Raw genomic sequence first — 20,359 nt, forward strand, 5'->3', positions numbered from 1 at the left:
ACTCAGTCAGTGGCGGGTGGCATCAGTGTAGACCGAGGCTGAGCCCGTGCCTTCTGGTGCGTTGAGGTTGCCAGGTGTCTGCTTTCGCGGTCCGGGTGTTTTGGGGTTGGTTCCGGGGGAAGGCGTTGTTTCTTCATTTCCGCCCCTCCCTTCCCGTGCGATGACAAAGTGAGAAGCAGTGACTCAGCAGACTCTACGCAGTCCCCCAGGTCACTGCTTTGTCCAGCCGGCCTCGCTGTGTTCATTGATTGCTTTCGTGAAAATGACGTGACTTTGGATATCAGATTGTTTTCCTTTTGCCCAGTAGATTTTACAGGTTTGGCTCTGATGCACACGGGCATTGTGCATCAGTGTCCTCACTGTCCCACCACACCCACCAGTGTGGGTGTCTGTGTGGTCGCGTGTCCTCACAGATAAGCTGCCATCTGTACCTGGGGGAAGGCCTGTGGCCACGGGCTGCATCCTACTCTGCCTCCCCTGGGAAGTAACCTGGGATGGGTGCAGGCATCCCAGAGGCTTGCAGGGTCCTGTTTTCTAGGTAGAACTCAGGCTGCACACATGGGCCCTGACAAAAGGCTAGGCTGTCTCTGGACATGCGATTCTGCAGCTGACTGCTCACTGCCCAGCAGGCAGGCACCCATTTCTCATAGAGAGTGTCCTATCTGAATGTAGTGTAAAGCAGAGGGACTCTGGTCAGAGGAGTTCTTCCTTGATATACATTTATGATCCACTAAGAAATCTATGGAAATCACTAGGACATTGTTTGCATCTGGCAGGAACCAATTTCATGTTGTTGCTTCTGCCTGAAAACAAACATGCCCTTGCTGTGGGCCCGGGGGCCTGCAGGCACTCACAGGAAGCCTGGAGAAAAGACCCAGACCTTCCCACGAGGGGCTAGCGGTCAGCCAGGGACTGAGACATGAACTTTCTCTTAAGGCAGAAAGTGGTGAGTCCACTGCACGTGGGGCTGGTGAGCAGGCCCTGGTCGGACTTCCAGATGCTGTCTTGGCCCCAACGGAATCGGGCTTTGCAGTGGTGTAGGCAGAACCAGTGTCCACTGTCCTCTCCAGAGAGTTGTGGCCGATGTTCAGAGACCCTGTTCAAAGTGCTCTTCAGCTGAAGGAGGAGTATCTCTCCAGGATCACTAGCTCAGGAGAGAGAAACATCAGGTCCTACAGGGTGGGTGGGATTCTGCAGAGGGAGTGGGCTCGGCACAGCTATTTACAGGAAGGCAGCAGACGCATCTGGCTGCAGGAGGGTTCCAGAAGAATGGTTCGGGTCTGCCCGCATTCTTCTCTTTAGTTTCTTTTTCATTTAAATCATTTTAAAGCTATTTTTGTCTGATCCAAGAGCAGACCGTGGGGAACTATTTCATTTCTCTCTGGTACCAGTCAGTATCTCTATATCAAGAGGGAATTCTGCAAAGAATTTGCAGAAGGAACTCTCATCAGCAAATTCATCCTTTCAGTCAGTGTTTTCATAATTATTATGCTCCAGTTGCTGTCAAAAAAAAAAAAAAGTAATGCCCAGATTCCAAAGTCTGTGCTGTTAACGAGTTGTAGCAGCCCTGACCCCAGAAGCATGCTTTCCACTCCTCCGCGTTGAGACCAGTCTCTCGCTCTGTGCCTGTTTGAAAGGAACAGAGCCAGAGTAGAGGACGCGTTCGGGTCATTTGATAAGCACTGTCAGTGTTTCCATCCGCTGCTGAGGCCAAGTGAACTGACTCTGTTTCCTTGTCTCTGTTTAGCATGAATGAGTATTACTACCCTTATAGCAGACGCTGATGAGAGGAGGTTATAGGTTTAAAGAAGCAGCAAAACATTTACTAGGAAAAGTGCTAGTTTTTCTTTAGTTTCTTTGGACCCTGTACGTTCTCAGGTATCAAGTACTTTAGGAAATATGCGAAAGTTGTCAAAAGAATGCATTAATGAGTGAAAGAAGCTTTTGAAAGATTAAGAAAGAGAGGAAGGGCATTCTAGAAACTTAAAGAGTTAAAGAAGATGGAGTTTAAGGAGTCTCCCTCAAAAACATGCTCGCACGGTATCATAGTTAAAATGAGGGAGAAATGAATGAACTTGAGAAAAGTCAGGTGAGAACTGTCACTGCCGCACTCGTGGGCCAGCCTGGAAACAAGCAACGAAATAGTCGCTTGTCCATCAGCCTTCATCTGCTGGTCACACATGTGAGCTAGTGAACCTCGGCTGGACAGAGCGGGCCACAGGCTGGCATGGGCAGCCATGGTCCCTGGGCTCATCACCAGGCAGGGAGTCTGGGTGCCGTGGTGTGCGTCTTGCTCATTCCCTGCTTTGTCTTAGTGCAGGGTGGCTGTGCTGGCCATAGGTGACCATGTCCCCTGCCATGTGAGCCTCTTCAGTTCAGTGTCCCACCCCCTCTAGGGCACGTCAGGAAACCATGCCGTCATCAGGACACCGGCTCCGGGATGTTGAGCATCATCCTCTCCTGGCTGAAAATGACAATTATGACTCCTCCTCCTCATCATCCTCCGAGGCCGACTCGGCAGACCGGGTGTGGTTCATCCGCGATGGCTGCGGTATGATCTGCGCTGTCCTGACGTGGCTTCTGGTTGTGTATGCGGATTTCGTGGTGACCTTCGTTATGCTGCTGCCGTCCAAAGACTTCTGGTACTCGGTGGTCAATGGGGTTATCTTCAACTGCCTGGCTGTGCTCGCCCTGTCATCTCACCTGAGGACCATGCTCACCGACCCTGTGAGTACTGCCCGTACCGCCCGCAAGCTGGAGGGCCCCCTGCACGTGGGGCCTTGGGTTGTTACGAGTTCCTGGGTACAGGCTGGTAGCATTTTTCATGGCTTAACTGGAGAGCAAACATCGCCCGTGTAGAAGTGATAGCACAGTCTGTTCATGGAAAACATTCCCACTGGGCTGTTTATTCAGATGAAGAAATTGTACTCAGTAATTTCTAAAATCCCTTCTAGTTTAAGTATTTTGTTTCTCTAAAGAATGGCCTGGAAGCTGAGCTATCTGGCCTGTAGATTTCACTGCTTTACTCCCTTTTCCAGTTGTCTTTGGACTACAAGCAACTGACTTCTTGAGGCTAAAGGTTAGCTGTTATCTCTAAGTTCCTTCCAGCTTTGCAATCCTCTTATTTTCATGTCTCAGCCAAAATCTGAAGCAAACACCTCATTCTCGCTGGTAAAAGGCCAAGGTTCACACTTGGCAGGAAGGAACAACCCACTAATCACTGGTGCCATCAGGGTGGGTGTGACTTTGGAAGAAGCGATTGCTTCAGAGAGGTCAAGTGCGGGGGTGGTGTGGGGACTGACACAGGTGTGTGAAAAGAGAGCAGCACCCCTGAGATAAAGAAGGGCCAGGTTTAGCCATGAGCTACCTGAGTTCCTGGTGTCCTGAAGGCCACTGGGTTCAGACCCATCACATGAGGTTTAAGACCACTGCTCCGAGATTTTGAGACATCCTCTGGGTAGGGCAGGTGCAGATAGTGGATTCCAGGCTCGCCCCAGGGCCTGGAGGAGATGCCAGGGTTGAGAGGTGTTGCCTCATGTGGAGGGCTGCCCTCAGGCACAGTGACAGGGGTCCCACTATCAGTGGAGCTGAGCGTGGTCAGGTCTCAGCGGTCCATGTGGGGTTTCATTTGAAAAGATTCTTCCCACAGAGTTGAGTGGTTTTAAACTGCTGCTACAGAGGCTCCTGATTCGTAAATTAAAGCCTGCTAGGTTCATGTCTATTGGTAGCTTTCTCTAAATAGGTACCAAGAGGTTATAAGGATTAGGGCTCTGAAAGCACGCTGATGGTGATCGGTCCGCGGACCGTGGTGGATGCACTTATCTGACTTGTGCTGCATCCGAGCTCCTCTCTCAGGGCACTGCCCTTGTCACCTTGTTTGCCTCGTAGACAGCCTGGGCCTGGGCCAGTGTCGGGCCCAGCCACGTGGGCAGCTGTCACAGTCCTTTTATATTCTTTCTTGTTTGAATCAGGATCCAAGTAAGACCTGTACTTTGTGACTGCTTGTGTCTCATCTCACTCTTCTTTGTGCCCCCATCCCCCTTTTCTTGGGATTTTTTAAGTTGAAGAAACACGGCCTTTTGTCTTGTAGCTTCCTCCCACTCTGGGGTTTTCAGCTTACATCTCTGGGTTTTTACGTGCTCCTGGTCCCACATTGTCCGTAAACTGGTAGGTGGACCTAGGGAAGGCTGCGGGCTCCATGGCCCTTAGACCCTGGGGTTCCAGCGTGCATGATGGGGAACCAGGGGTCCAGATGGGAAGGCATGGAAGTAAAACAGGAAAAGAAAGTATGCTTTGCAGAGCAGAACTTCCCGGAACGTATGACATGGTGGGGAGCACTTTTCCTGAGCATGGCATTATTTCTTCCTCCGTGCTGGGTCAGAGTGGGGGTGTAAGAGGTTGGCACAAGGAGAGCCGCAAGAAGTCAGGGAGCCGTCAGGACTGTGTGCACAGGGGGAACGGTCAGACTGTTCTGGGGTAGGCAGCCCCTGGGCTGCCTGCCCAGGGGTCTGAGCCACGGAAAATACCAGAAAACACCTTCCCCTTCACACAGGCTCCTCTTGTCACCTGATGTGTCTCCCCTTTGATATGCAAACCTGTCCTCTGGCAGCAGTCATTGGAGAGCTCAGTAACAAGGGGGGTGTGGAGGGCGTGCCCCCCACAAACATGTCATACACGTGTTTTACTGTGGAAAAGCATGTGCGGGCCTAGAAGAACGAAGGTGTGTGTAGTTTTTAAACCTGGTCCATTTCTCCTGTCATGGACCGTGTAACGCTGAACTGTCAGCAGGCGTGGATGTACAGCTTGTGGGGTTTTATAGAATTGTAATGCATCACAGGGCTGGGGCTCCTGGCTTGTGGAGGAAACAGGAAAGAGCCCAGAGGGTGTCGCATAAATGAGTCAGATGTTGTACCTGACATTCTGATGTAAATTTTCAAAAATAAGCGTATAAACCCTTCACTATTTTTACCTTCTTTAAGGAGACAGTTGGAGTGTTAGGAAACGCTAGTATCTTGACCAGAACAGCTTCCTGGTGTTAGGACGATGGATGACTGTGCTGTGTAGAGGGAGACCAGCTGCGCTGGAGGGCTGGGCAGTGGATGGCCTCTCCCCAGGGCACCTCACAGGGTCTCACTTCCTGCTGGTGGGAGGGCTGCGTGTCTGGCTCCCTGGGGGCCTTGGAGCCAGGGGTCCTTGGTCCATCAGGCTCTAAGGAGCTCCAGTGCTGAGTCCTTTTCTGTCCCCACCTTCCTCCCGTCTGCCACCTCTCACCCTTCCATCTCTTCCTGCCTTCATTGTCACTGCAGCACTGCAGTGCTGTCCCCAGGGGGCTGAGAAACAGGGTTCAGACCTTGTTCCCTACCTACCACATCCGCCCTGGTCTGTCAGTCCACCCAGAATGGTCTTCCAAACTGTCCCCACTGCCCAAAGAAAAGTCCTGGCCCCATCATAGCCGGCTCGGGCTGCCTGCCCATCTGCGGCACACGGATCCCGTTTCCCTCACCCCCCGTCTCCAGCTTCCCTCGTGCTTGGGGCTCGTGCACATGGCCCCACTGCTGCTCCTCCCCTCCCTGGTCCAGTCAGGGGCTCAGGGCCTTGCTCTCCAGGCTTGTGTGTGACCACTCCAGATTAGCTTGGCAGAAATGGCTGATGCATTGCATAACTTTAAAATCATAAAAGATAAAGTCCTTTTTGAGATTGCTTTGTTCAGTGTTCCCTGCCACAACTGACAGGGGAACTGGGAGTGCTTATCAGGGAAACTGGTGTCAACAGGACAGACCGCACCCTTGGGTTGGAGGGCTCAGCAAACACCTCGCCTCTGCTGTGTCCTGCAAAGAGTTAGAGAAATCCTGGTGACTTGCCAGTTTGTGAAGGATACCACACTATTTATTTTGACTGCATTTTAATGCAAATGTTATTTTTCATGGAAAATAAAACTTCTGGTCCTGGCTGAGTGACACGGTTAGTTTTCATATTAATATACTTCACGTGGCAACTACAGCATTATAAATTATGTTATCATATATAAAACCTAAGACTTAATTCCTACAGTTATTGATTTTTTTTTTTTTTACCTTTCGTCCCAGCTAAAGTACGTTCTTATTAAACCGTAGGGGGCAGTACCCAAAGGAAATGCTACTAAAGAATACATGGAGAGTTTGCAGCTGAAGCCTGGAGAGGTGATCTACAAGTGTCCAAAGTGCTGCTGCATCAAGCCCGAGCGCGCCCACCACTGCAGGTACTGTGGCCCTGTTGCAGAAAAATGTTACAGCTCAGTTGTGACAGCAACCTGGATCCAGGCAAGAGAACAAACAGCACTCAGAGTTGGAGAACTCACGTTTATTATGCCAGCGGGCCCAGAGGAGTTAACACTCCAAGCTCTGGACCTTGTCTGTAGGTTTACACAGGTTTTTATAGGCTGCCAGTTTACACTTTGCAACATCATATGCAAATAGGATATAACAAAAGTTGACTAATTAGGAACAAGCTTTGTAGAAATGGACAAATCAGGAAGGAGAGAAATAATCAATCAGGAGTGAGGGAAATGGACCAATCAGGAGTGAGCTCCATGCAAATGAAGTACTACAAATGGGCCAATCAGAAGTTAGCTCAGGGAACCAATAGAATTTTAGGGGTAGGTTCCATTTTCCTAGACGTAAGCCGTTTCAGAGGCAAAGAGTGAGATAAAGCTGCTGGGCCAGGGAACCGGATGGTGCTGGCAGGAGAGTAGTGGCCCTGCCTGGGGGGTCCTGCTGGTCTTCTTTAGGGGGGTTCCCACCTCAGCCCCTCCCCCCAGGGACCCCTTCCCAAGGACCTCTTCCCCCAGGGACCCTTTCCCCAAGGACCCCTTCCCCAGGGATCCCTTCCCCAGGGCAGCCCGAGTGCCCATCACTGCAGGGGCCCATTCCCCAGGGCAGGAGGCCCTATGGGTGGCTTCTCACCAGTGCTGTGTTCATTGGGTAGTGTTTCCTCAGAATGAGGGATACTGAAAATCTGACTCCTCCTTTCCAGTATCTGCAAAAGATGTATTCGGAAAATGGATCATCACTGCCCATGGGTGAACAATTGTGTAGGAGAGAAGAATCAGAGATTTTTTGTGCTCTTTACCGTGAGTAGAAATATTTGTGTAGTGGCTTACACTGAGTTTCAGTTCTTTAACTAGAATCTTGCCTGGAGCAGGTCAGTTTATTCTAACATCAGACCAGTCTCTCTCCAGCTGCTTCTCTGAGATTCAAATTCTGCCCTTGGTAGGAAGTCATCCAACAGATAAGTTTATGTTGCCTGTGTTATTTTAGGTGCTTTACAGTGGTTTAATTCTCTCAGAATCCTTGAATCCCAATTGTTAACAGGATCTTGCCCAAGTGTTAGAACAATTTCCCTACTGCATATTTTCCTTCGAGATTATTTTACTTGGTCCGGTATGACCCCAGAGAGGCAGGTGGCAGGTGTAGACCGCTGCTGCTGCTTCCTCCCCCTACTCATTTTCACTGACAAACAAAATCGAGGAGTAAGCGTACAGTTAAGCGGCCTTTGCTCCCAGAAAGACGTCTGTGCCTGGCGGTTGCTGATGGGTGTCTCCCCTTCAGATGTACGTCGCGCTGTGCTCGGTGCACGCTCTCGCCCTCTGCGGACTCCAGTTCATCTCCTGTGTCCGAGGGCAGTGGACAGGTAAGCGCAGACTTGGTGGCCCTCCTGCTTGGGGAGATGGGACAACCTTTAAAGGAAGAATTGACTTTCCCATTTTGAAGGAAATCCTCACAATTATTTTAGGAATTAATTTTTTTAAGAAAAGAATATAGGTAAGTTTTCACACTGCCATTTTGTTAGTGTGATGAAGCCATATATAAACCGTCTTCCTTAGTCAGTTAATTGTTTCTGCTGAATTCTGTTTGTATTTTGCAGATTTTTGAGACTAGGTGAAAATTAGTACTGTTCCCGGCAAACCGTGTGTGTGTTTCCTGGTTAGCCAGCTAGGTGTTGTTGACCAAGTGTGAGTGTCCACGCATGTCGTGCAGGTCGGCGTGAGCTGTCCAGCCCTGGAGACGCGGACGAGACAGACTTGTGTGTATCCCCCATGTGAGGATGGCTCACAAGTGTAGGGACGTGCGCTCTCATCTTTTCTGGCTTTAGTTGCATTTTAATAAGCAGTTTAACACAGAGATAGTCTTAATAGAGATCTGAGGTAATACAGAATCTTTCAAAACCGCTGACCAGTGAAGGGTGGTATGAATTTTCACCTGGAAGAGCAGCCCCCTATCCCTTGGTGAACAGTGGATGTACCTGTTTACAAAACAAGCACGTTCCTCCAAGGACGCCGGCCTGAAGGCAGGACCGGTGAGGCCCTGCTGTGAGCCAGACACCCTGCACCTGTGGTTTGGGGGATCCATCACACTCTGACGTTGGTCACAGCCGCCCTTCTCTTCTTCACAGAATGCAGTGATTTCTCACCTCCGGTAACTGTAATCCTGTTGATCTTCCTGTGCCTTGAGGGTCTTCTGTTTTTCACTTTCACCGCAGTTATGTTTGGCACCCAGATCCACTCAATATGCAATGATGAAACGGTATGCTCCGTTCTCTGCCGTGTTTGCTTACTGTCGGGTGACAGCGCGAGTCGGTGGGAAGCCCTGCTGTCACCAGTGGGTTCCATTAACCAGGAGCTTCGCCGCACCGTGCATAGCCCACGCTTCGAGCCCACCGTGCGTAGTCCCTGTGATTTGAGTCAGCAGAGCCAGGCCAGTGGACCTGGGCCAATCCCAGTTTCTCGGAGATCCAGCCCCCTGGCAGCAGAGTGTGTCACATGCACTTCATGCCTTCAAAGTATTGGTCCAGAGCAAGCACTTGATATTTGTAATGTGTGAAAAAGGTCAGTGTCCTGGCCTGGGGGACCCATTCCCTCCTGCAGCACCGTGGTGGCCTGGGCCATCCACCCAGCTGGTGGCCACTGCCAGGCTGGGTCTGACACTGGTCTGGCCACTGGCTGCAGCCTGGCTGTGCTCAGGGAGGCCACAGGGCCGGTGCCAGAGGAGAGCTCGGGCTGGCTCCCGGGGGCAGTGGACGCTCACACTGGGTGGCAGGCACATCCCCTGCTGTAACTGCTCGCCGCCCACTTGCTCTCCTCTCTGCTTCCAGGAAATCGAGAGGCTGAAGAGTGAGAAGCCAACGTGGGAGCGGAGGCTGCGCTGGGAGGGCATGAAGTCCGTCTTCGGGGGGCCCCCCTCGCTGCTCTGGATGAACCCCTTTGTCGGCTTCCAATTTAGGCGACTGCAGATGAGACCCCGGAAAGGGGGCCCTGAGTTCTCAGTGTGAGGCCCTCTCATCGTGCTGGAACTTGTTAAAGGACTTTCAACTATTTATTTGGGATCAGAAAGGGTATCAACAGCTCATCTGTGACCAAAAGGGCAAGTGGAACCTACAAGAGTCAGTTGCTTGCAGCAAGCAGAGTTCTCTATATTTATGGTCACAGATGGCAGATTTCCCCAGCACGCAGCCTGGCGATGCTCTGATCAGCGTCACTGTCCAGTAGTGAAGGTGTGTGGCCACACGAAGAAGCCAAATGTCATTCTCTTCCTGCACAGTTGGGAGTTTGGTTACCATCCTTTGCATTTTCTGAGAATTTGTAGGGGGTGTTACCTGGGTTGTTAAAATCCTGTGTGCTGAGCTGCTTTCCTCAATCATGAAAACAAGTCAATCCAGTGAACAGGATTCTGAGGCTGCTGGTTTCAGGGAGCTCCCATTGATCCTGTGACTCATGAGCGACCCCTCGATCATAAGGGGCCTTGATGCCAGAGCACATGGCCCCGCTGCCCCAACACTTTGCACTGAGCCCGGGGGGGCTCCAGGTGCGCTCCCCGAGGCGGCGGTCCCTGACCCTGTGCGTCTGTGTGTGTGCGTGCACGTGTTTTAAAGCAGGCGGTGCTGTTTGGGCCATGTGACATGTCATGGCCGTGTGTAGCACACAAGCTGTTTTTTAGGGACTGACGTTTCAGGGAAGGGGGAGTGCTGCGGGGTCCTCCTCCCATGGGGTTTACTCTGAATGTATTGCATACTGGAGAATATCTCGATCCAAAGAACAATCATTCCTGTGTGGTCCTCTGTTGCCCTCCTGTTTTCATTTTATTTTAAGACTCTTGAGTGCGTGAGGGGGCTTTGGAACTGACTTGTTCCAGCCCAGTTAGCAGTGGGTCAGCAGCCCCTGGGGGAGAGAAGTACGGCATCTGCAGTGGCTGGTTCCCCCACAGCTTGATGCGTGTGCAGCGGGCGGGTGTGGGAGGGCAGGCAGGGCAGCCACGCAGCAGGAGCAGGGGTGGCCTCGGGGCAGCCCTGCGGAGGAGAGGGGCCCACAGGCAGGAGCCCCTGGGCCCATGTGCCTCGCTTGCAGACAGTATTCAGGATGGCAACAGCTTATTTGATTTTTCATCTTTCTCATTTTTTGGGTATCGTTTATGTTTGTTTCTCTACCCACATCATAAGTCATCAAATAGGACCCTTGGTGCAGAGCTTAAAATTATGCCAGAAAGCAAACAGCTCCCCTCCTCGGGGACTCGCCTTAAACTTGCCTGGTTTGTACACGTGTTTTGCAGGACTCACGAGGAACCATCTCTGACAGGGTCTGGGGCTCCCCGGAGCCCGCCTCCCATGCAGAGAAGGGTGGGTGTGTCCCTCCTGGTCTCCACGCCTTTCTGCTCATCTGTGAGCCGTTTTACTTTTCTTTTGAATGAACCCTTCCCTATCCTAATCAGGGCTTCTACCGCTGCTGACGCAGAACCACAGAGGGACCTGCTTGAGGACAGTCGGAACCAAGTAGCTCAGCTCGGGGTGGTTGTGAGATGGACTCAGTCACTGCGGAGACGTGAGCATCAGGGGCGGGGCTGAGTCGCAGCCAGAGGACAGAACAGGAGAACAGGAGATGGAGGAGTTTCCGGAGATCGTTCTGCATATTCATTTGCACATCTGTCATCCGGGGTGGACACGTGTCTGGCTTCAATGTGAGGCTTTTAATCTGTATATCCTGTTTATCAATAAAACAATTATCGAAGTGGTTGAATCCTGTGAGACTTGGCAAGTATGTGCAAATCAAGTATACTTGACTTTTCAACCTCTTCTTTCAATGTAACTTTTGTATGAAATAAAGTCACCAATTGACAGTTCACCAGCAGTTTATTCTGTGGCCGCTCTTGGTGGGCTGTCAGTACATTTTCTGTGCTTGGCTTTGCCTCAACTCATTGACATCAGCGCCTGGGCCACCATGGTCACCCCTTTGCTCCTTCCAGACCCTTGAGTGCCCATGACAGGTGGCCCGGCCCTGACCGCTGCACCCACAAAGGTTGCCCACTCCACACTTACCGTCTTACTCTCCGTTGACCCACACTGTCTCCCTTAGCTTTACCCTAAACATTCCTCTGTTCAGTGCACTTTGAAATAACAATTTAAAAGCTGTTTCTCTTCGATCCCACATCTCGGGTGCCTAAAATTCATTCAACAAACATGTCCAGTGTTTGCATCCAAGGGACCCAGAGATGCATGGAGTGGGTGACACTGCCCTGAGAAGCACTGGCTAGCGTCATAGACACGCAGAGGCCTATGGGGTCCTGGACACAGACGCGTCCCCAGGCCCCAAGCTAGGCCCTTGGCAACCCTCAGGCTTATGTCTGGGGCCCTGTGAAATGTCGCAGTGTTGAACACTCTTCCCACTGGGATGTGGTACAGGCTCATCACAGACAAGTAGAACGTTTGCATTCAAATGGACAATAAAAAGATTACCCAACTAGAAAGGTGGCTAGATCCTGTATTCTGCTACATGTGATTTTGGTTTGGCTGCTTAAGGAGAGAAAGACCCCAAAAGAAGACCATGGAGAAGACCAGGAACAGCGGGGTGCCCGGAAAATCCACGTTGATCCCAAAGGAGCCTTCTAGTGCTTTCTGGGAGAGGGTGGGCTCCCCACAGGGTCGCCAGAGGATTGGGTGGAAGCCCAGGTTGCTCCTTTACACAAAGAGCCTGAGGACATAGGGTGGCAGGGTGAGGCTACGTGCAGGGGGCGCTGGTTCCAGGAGCTGTGTCATGAGCAGCTTGTGATCTTTAGAGAATGAACGGACTGGCTCCCAGGCTTGATGGGAAGCTCCAGGAAATTCTGGAAGTTTTTCTACACAGTGTGTTGGCCCAGAGAACCGTGGCCTGCTCGAGTTCTGTCACCCCTGGGGCCACTGCCTTTCCTGCCTCCCCACCACTCAGCCAGTACTTTTATACCCCATGCCCACAGTTTGTATTACGATGATCAAACCAGGTGGGCTCCTGGGTTGGACGTTTGTCACTTTACCTGGAGGTAAAACGGCCTCATGTGTGCCCTGCGTGCCATCACTAAGCCTTCCTCCACTTCACCCAGGCGGCCTGGCTGTGGGGTCCAGGTCCAGGCCTGCTGCACAACTGCCTTCCCGGTTCCTAGGTTCCACGTCTGCTGGGTTCTTCAGCTGGTGCAGTCCATTCCCTAGAGTTCCTTGAGAAGGGGTGCCTTGTACCAGTTTTTCAAGATTTCAGCCTGAAATGCTTCTGTTCTACCCTGACCTTGGATGCTTCAGCCAGTCTGTGGAGTCAGGTGCCACACTCCATGAAGTACGTTGGAGACAGCGCTGCTGCGGAGAGGATCCAAGAATTTCTGGTTCCCATTTCATGTGACTTGCCTTTTTCTTTTTTTAAAATCGCAGGAGGACTTTAATATCTTCTTTTTAATCCTTAATTCCTCAAATTTAACAATCATCTCCCGTGGTGCTATGTGCTGACGCTCGGTGATTCCGGTAAGAGTGCTGCTGCGTCTTTGGGAGCTTCATCCTCTCCAGTTTATTTTTCTCACTCTTACATGCTGCATGTTGGGCTGCCTAGACTTTCCTCTCATTTTCTCTCATTGTCTCCTCTTTGTTTTCTGGACAACATCCTGCACTTTGTCTTCTAAGTCTTCTATTGGATGTTTTAATCAGGCTATAAAGTTTTAATTTCCAAGAGCTTTTCATTGTTCCTTTGTCCTTTTTTTTAAGATGATTTTTTAAGAACATATGCATGTGTAAGTGAAGAGGACAATCCTTGCTCACACGCCTGTGTCAAGATAATATGCATGTGTACACACACACACGTCTGTATAAAGTCAAAACAGTAAAGAAAAAGAGAAAAATGAGAGCATTTGGATTTGCTAAGGTGATGAGCCTTTCAGGAAAATCTCAATTTTAAAACTGTCATAAATTTGTAGAATAAACAATTAAAAAAAAAAAGTACACGGTCCGGAAAGTAGGCTATTGAGTTGAGCTGTTTACAGTCTACTCTCAAAGGACTTTTTAGATACTTATTTTGAGAACTGTTTATGGCTTAATGAGAAAAGCCTGGAAGTCGACACAGTTCATATGGGCTGAAGGAAAAAGCAGTTTGTACAATTATTTACCCAGGAAACAGTTCGCTTAGTGCAGGGTGGTCCCATCAGTGGCATCACATGGGATGAGAGTTTCATTCTGCAGAGCCAGAAACCTGGCTGCTGTGGGGATTTGGGGGTGTCACTGCAGCCCAGGGCAGCATTCATCTTGGGATGACCGTGGCTGCTTCCCCAATCCCAGGCATTCCAAAGAGAGCAGTTGCCCAGCTCTGAAGGTAGTTCCCTTAGGTTGCAGGACTGTTTTAAGCCCTGGAGGCATCATTGAATCAGCAGGGAGGCAGGTTCCCAGGGACCTCTTTGAAGGGAACATGGTCCTTTGGGTGCAGAAGCTCTGGCTTATTAAAGACACAGTGTTATCCTGACTTTACAGCCCAGCTCTGCTGCATTGTGGGCAAGACCTGCCAGCGGGCGCACCAGCTCCGACATCCTCTCCCTGGCAGGTGCCCAGCATAGGGCAGTCAAGCTCAACCTGCTATCCGGTAGTCATGCACGTGGGCACAAGGAAACAGGCTCACAGGTGACAACCAGCCCTTTGATTAGCCCTCTGACAGACAAGCTGGTGCACCACCACTTGACGGGCAGAATTTGCTTGAGTTCCCAGAAAATCTCCAAGCGCAAGGTTAAATAATAATGGTGGACACAATTTCAACATTTCCATTTCCAAAGCATCTTTTATACATGACAGGTTCATATCTTCCTCACAACCTTCAAGGCAGATAACAGTATACCCATTTTACAGACCACAACATTGAGTCTCACTGAGGTTACATGAAGCACCCGGTTTCTCACAGGCCAGGAGAAAGGAGGGATCCCACATGGCCGTTTTGTCTAGAATAGCAGCATTTTTTTCTAGTCTAGATCCTTCTCTTTTACTTTTTTAAGTACTGAATTTAAAACCAGTAAAAGTAATAAAAAAAAAAAACTCTTCTTGAGTTAACAAAGAAGTTGAAAACAATACATTAAAGCCTTCCTTGAGGTTATTTCTGCAATATTTTCAGGTCAGGGTTTGAACTGCAAAGTATATTCTAAATGAACTCCATCCGTGTTTCCAGTCTGAATCCCATCCAACCCCCATACTTGCCTGTCAATTCCTGGTGCCGCCTCCACCTTCCTGACCCCTGGAAGCCTCTGGGGTTGCATTTAGCACGTGGGCAGGTGCAAGGCCCAACCTGGAACTCCTGGGCTCCACTCTGATATTCAAACTCTGCTTTTGAGTGTCTGGGATGCGTGTGCCCACAGCTTAACATGCCTTGGCTCAGAATATAAATGTGCTTGACCTCTTCCCCATGAGCTTTAATGCAAATCTAAGGGCAGTGGAGCGGGGTTCACAACAGAGACAAGCCCACCACTGACTCCATCACCCAGGCGACGACTGGAGAGGCTGCCTAGAGATCCATCCATAGGTGGCAAGCAGTGATTGCTGTATGGCTAACGTTATTTACTTTAGCTATTTAATACCAATGACAATATGAGTAATAAAATGTGAGAAGCAGGCTGACTTCCAACTCACCTGGTCATCCAGAAGCAGCTCACAGAACTCCAGGAGGACCGGTGTCTGCTGCGTCATGGACTCAACACACATCATCGATGGTGGCTACCCACACCTTGGTCCCAGGTGGTGCAGGGCTGGGGACCAGTGTTGAAAGGAGAGGAGAAAGGGGTTGGTCCTTGCCTGGCATCTGCCTGATGTCCACCAGAGGGCACTATGGGCCAGCAAATGCACACACACTGCACACTGCTCAGGCCACAGAAAAATTCTTGCACCATAGGCTCCCAGCCAGCTGGTCCACAAGTATTTATTGAACCCTTACTATGTGCCGGCGAGGCCTCTGCCCTCAATAAGCAAAAATACAAGAAATTAAATGTATAATTATATACTATGATTCATGCTATTAAAAAAATCAGCAGCACAGAGAGGGAACATTAGAGTGCATATCACAGAGAATAAGGAATCAGGGAAGGGCTTCCCAAGAGGAGGGAAGGTCTGTGCAAAGGCCCTGGGGCAGGGAAAGGCTTGGCAGCGAGTTTTAGTCTCTTTAACATCAACTCAGAATTGGAGCTGGGTAAAAGCTGAGAATGTGGGAATTAGAAGAGCTGGTGAAGGTTACATGGCTCAGCCTACGGGGCTCAGAGAAAGTGCGCACACACATACACACAAAGGTCATCAGTGAAGTTGGGTGGAGACTCATCTGAAGCAGATTTCTTAAAGATGGGCTGGCCATCTCCCCCAAGCATAGGAGCAAAGCAAATGGACTTGTGACTATCAGGAACTTCAAAGAATTTCCCTCGTGCATAGGTTGGGGTCCTCGGTGGGAGCAGGGGTGGCATGTGCTGTGGAAAGCCGCCCAGCGGGGTACAGGGGTGCGTATTCAAGTGGTCAGGAGGGGTTTGCACATGGCCTTTCTCTGGCCTCCGCCTGGGTGACACTCTGCCATCTGGGTACCTGGGGACAGTTGCTCACTGGATGGCCTTGCAGGCTGGCTGGCAGGCAGGGGGCCCTGCCCAGTGCCCCAGGAAGCTCAGTGACTAGGCGGCCTCCGTGGGAGAAAGAGCCAGACAGGCTACAATTCCCATCCCTGCCACCTCCCAGCTGTGTGACCTGGGCAAGCACCTGCTCTTCTCTGTGCCTCAGTTTCCCCATCTCTAAAATGACACAACAACAGTTCCTGCCTTGTGCAACCACTGGCAGGATCAGAAAGCAGGAACCACAAAGGGCTGACTGGGATGCTTGCTACTTAGTAGGCACTCAAGAAATGGCAGCAGTGACGGCAGGCTAGTCCAGTGATGGGCTTCGCAGCCAAGGAGGACCTCAAGCCAGACCCGAGGTGCCATGGGCAGTCAGGTTCCTCGTCTATCTCATTTGCCCTTTCTTGGCTTTTTTGGACTAACACCGAGTCCTCAGTTACAGGTGTTTTTTTTTTTTCTTTTAACCAAATAAAAACTTAACCAACTAAACAAAACCAAGTCCATTTATAACAAAGTCCCACCAGGGCAAACATTTGCAATCTCCCCAGGAAGCATTTTATCCAGGGCAGGGAGGCCTATGGAATTTTAAAAGGCTGCAACTCGTGTCTTTGAAAACCACCAGTGTCTTCGTCTTCGTGTTGGTGTGGGATGCTCTCTCCGCCGGGGGTACTTTTCCATCTGTCCTCCTTGTTCCCAGCAAAGCCCAAGGCCTGTGGGCAGCTGTCAAGGCGCTTTGGACCAAGGGTGGTGCTCTGTCCCCAGTCATCTCGGGCAGAGGCTGCAGGCTGGCAACTGCGACCTGGACCTGGCCCCCCCGGGTGCATCAAGTACCTGTTCTCAGTTGCTCAAATCAGGAGATTTCACCTAGAAATGCAGATTCACAGCTGCCCGGGCCCATTCTTCCCTGGCCAACTGCCTCGGGCCAGGGGCAGCTGTACCCGTGTGCACGGTCATCAGTACAGCATTTGAATTCTTTGCAAATAATTTATGGGGGCAACATTCATACAACATAAAACTGACCATTTTCAAGTGGACAATTAAGTGGCACTTGGGCTATTCACAGTGTTGTGCCAACCTCTGGCACAACACCACGAAGGGGTCACCAGTTGTCATCAGTGTTGTGACCACCACCTCTGGCTAGTTCCAAAGTGTTCAAGGTTCATGTGCGTTGTAGTGTGTCATGGCTGAATCACGTCCCATCACAGGTTTGTTCATATATTACAGCCATCTACTACCAAGTCACACAGCAACCCCATGGCTGGGCGGGCCTTCACCCCTGCCTCACCTGCCTGCTCTGGGCCTGTTCCCTCTTCCACTGGCCCAGCTAGCTCTCTGCAACCCCGTGGGCTACAGATTAGCAGCAAACATCCTCCCAGGAGCAGGGTCTCCACTGGGTGGCCACTGAGCAACTACTGGCCAGTCCCTGCCCTGGCCGCCCCCACGTGCACTCACACACACCTATGCACATGCGTGTGTCTGCAGTGTAACAGCCCCATTATGCAGTTTGGCACTTTGCTGGGCTTCTCTTAACAATGAATCTTGAAGGTCGTTCCGTGTCCGCACAGAGGGAGTGCCAGCTTCCCCTGTTCTTGCCTGCATACTATTCCACCGCCTGGCTCTGCAGTACCTAGTGGCGTAAGGCCCCTTGGCTCTGACCCCCACATGAGGCCAGCCCTGCCAGCACCCCTGTACTCAGCCTGGCCATGCCCCGGCCCTGTGCCAGCCTGAGAAGGAGGTCTGAGATGTCCTCTCTGCTCTCCTGGTCTCACACCTCCCAAGGCCAACACCTCATGTGCTCTTGTTTTTCCAACACCTGATGCAGCATTTCTACGCTCTACATGTGGCTTAGATGCTTATTAATCACATGAGTGAAAAAAATGAATGCCTACTTTTTGCTCACTGTTTAAGGCCTGGTTCAGACACCACCTCCTCCAGGCAGCCCTCCCTGGTTACCCTAGGTGGTGTTAGGCCCCTTACTCTCATCGCAGCACTTCTGCCCTCTTAGGGTGACTGTCAGTGGCCTCCCCACCAGCTACTATACCTCCTGGTGTTGCCAGGAGCTGGCAGGACACCCAGCAGAGTGGTGAATGGACAGCCAGGGAGCGCCGGGCACATGAAGAGGGGATAGACAGAGGCCAGCACCACCCGCATCGTCATTGACACCACATCTAAAGCACACCTGACGGGTTCAGGTTCCTCTGAGCCCCACGAGGTGAGGATGTGGGTGGAATCACATCCACTTTACCAATGAGGGAGCTGAGGCTCTGAGAGATTCAGCATCTTCCCAGAGGACACACAGTCCTAAGTCAGGGGGAGAGGTGGCTGACTCCAGCCTGACCCCAAGGCTCCAGCTCTTCTCCACTGCAGGCTTGCTCCCACCCTCCCATCAGAGCTGGAGGGGGACACACAAAAACAGAGCGTGCATGGATCTTAGGGAGCAGGATGAGGTGCAGGGCCAGGAGGCTGGGGTGGGGGCAGAACGGTGGGAGGAATCTCTCATGACCCCAGCAGGGAGGGTGAGGATGCGTGGCAGAAGGAGACGGGACCCTGGGGGAGTTCTATTTGAACACACACTTTGTAAGCACCAGGGCCCTTTGGCAATGGGAGGAAAGAGGCTGGAGAAAAGAGCCACTCACTGGAGATGACCCCCCCACCAGCCCCTGCCCAGAGTGCACCTGCCCCCACCTCCCACACCCACCCCTCCCAAGGCTGGGGGCCGCCATGCCGGGCTGGCCACAAAGCTTGGGTTAGGATGTGCCCTCTCTCACCTCTCTATTGGGAGAATGGGAGGGAGAAAAGAACACATTCCTAAAGGGAAAGCTCTCAAGATGTTAAAAAGCTTCAGTGAAAGGACGAGAGATGAAAGCTGGGGGAGCCAGGGCAGTGAGGTGCACACACGAACACATTTCCATAAGGGGTCCCCACCAGTTGGCAACTATTTGGTCTTTGTCCCCTGGGCGCCCTCCTCCCCTGCTTTGTGATCAGCTGCCCGTCTTTCCCAGACTGGATCTGTGCTGGAGGCAGTGCTGGGGAGAAGGGAACAGGAAACAGGACCTACACAGACAGGGAACAGAGATTAGGAGCCTCCCCGTCATCTTGGAGGATCTAGATTCTACACAAGGTGATGAGATGACAAGCAAAACCAGCGAGAGGAAGCTCATTTCCACGATAAAAGCAAAGTGGAGGGGGAGGGGCAAACGTGAGAGCTGGGGGTGGAGGGAGGTCTGGGGTGGACCAGTGGGGGGTTCTGGCATCACCAAGGGGCACATGCAAGGGAAGCAGGGAGGAGACGAAGCAGGCTTTTGAGAAATGTAACTGTGGATGAAGGAGTGGATTCCTTTTGAAATACAAGTGAAAATCCAAATTCCATCCTAACCCTTTTTAGGTGACTACACTTCTCTGCGACGCTCTCTGGACCAGGCCACCTGGAACCCTGGCTCATATTAGGGTTCCATCAGCAAAGCCTGTATCACAATGAGGAAGTGACTTAATCCTCATCAAACTCAGAAAGGTTGGGGCTGTCGTTATCCCACATCAAAAATAAGGCAACTGAGGCACGCACAGGTCAAGTGAGTTGCCCCAGGTCACAGAGCTAGAAAGGGGCCAAGTCAGGACAAACCCCGGGTTTTCCTGACTCCAAATTTCAACCTCTTTTCTCTCTCCAGCTCTGCCCTTGGGGGAGGATCCTATGACACTGAATCGTCTCTTTTTCAGGGTTTCATCTTTCGAGCCAAATCTGAGTGAGGTTTGCTGTTTCCTCTGAAAAATCTGGCCTGACCTCAGGGCACCGCTGCCCAGTTACTGGCAAGAGTCCCCTATTGGCAGTGACCGGCTAGCAGGCAGGCTGCTCTGGGCATGACTCGGTGGAAACTCAGATAACTCAATAAAAGCTCTTATTTACCTTTGTGGTCAAAACACACAGGACAGTTTATAGATGTTGAATAGGATAATAGCCAGTGTTGGCATTGATGGGAGAATGGGCACCACGGGTCTGTGTTAGGAGAAGTTTAAATCTGTACCACCCTCTGGAGAGCTGTTTGGCGCTATGAATCACAGGTCTTAAAAATGCAAAGCCTTTGACCTAGCAAGTCCACTTCTAGGAACACAGCCCGAAGAAACAGTCCTGTGCACGGCACTGTTCTCACTCCCACCCTGACTGGCCTCAGACTGAGGCTCCTGGGGGCCAGTGCAGCTCACGTCCAGCAGATTACCCGGAGTATTTGTTCTTCCCGGACTTATTTTGCTTCCCTCAAAATGCAAGGGCATTTTGCCTATATTTTATTATTTTATAAATACACTTTTTGAGGGGAGATAACTAAGCTTTTTTATTTTTTTTAAATGGAGGTACTGGGATTGAACCTAGGACCCTGCGCATGTTAAGCATGCTCTCTACCACTGAGCTACACCCTCCCCCCTTGACTATATTTTAAAAGAGCATATAATTATGCATATAAATGTCTATTTATTTCATGGCTTGGCTT

The 20,359-nt window shown here is 51.1% G+C and overlaps 1 protein-coding gene across 3 annotated transcripts in view; it reads left to right on the plus strand.

Annotated features, from left to right (window-relative positions):
• Window positions 1-11,147, plus strand: part of ZDHHC7 (zinc finger DHHC-type palmitoyltransferase 7) — a 65,353-nt gene extending 54,206 nt beyond the window's left edge. For 2 of the 3 annotated variants that reach the window (XM_031457954.2, XM_064488909.1), the window contains 5 exons: window positions 2,397-2,727; window positions 6,114-6,238; window positions 7,012-7,108; window positions 7,587-7,668; window positions 8,431-9,122. In XM_031457954.2, the coding sequence (XP_031313814.2) occupies window positions 2,413-2,727; window positions 6,114-6,238; window positions 7,012-7,108; window positions 7,587-7,668; window positions 8,431-8,858 (1,047 nt within the window). In that variant the 5' untranslated portion in view covers window positions 2,397-2,412 and the 3' untranslated portion in view covers window positions 8,859-9,122. The other variant, XM_031457953.2, reaches the window with a different exon arrangement.
• The last annotated feature ends 9,212 nt before the right edge of the window (window positions 11,148-20,359 follow it).

Source organism: Camelus dromedarius, chromosome 9 (assembly GCF_036321535.1).
Source record: "Camelus dromedarius isolate mCamDro1 chromosome 9, mCamDro1.pat, whole genome shotgun sequence".
NCBI lineage: Eukaryota > Metazoa > Chordata > Mammalia > Artiodactyla > Camelidae > Camelus > Camelus dromedarius.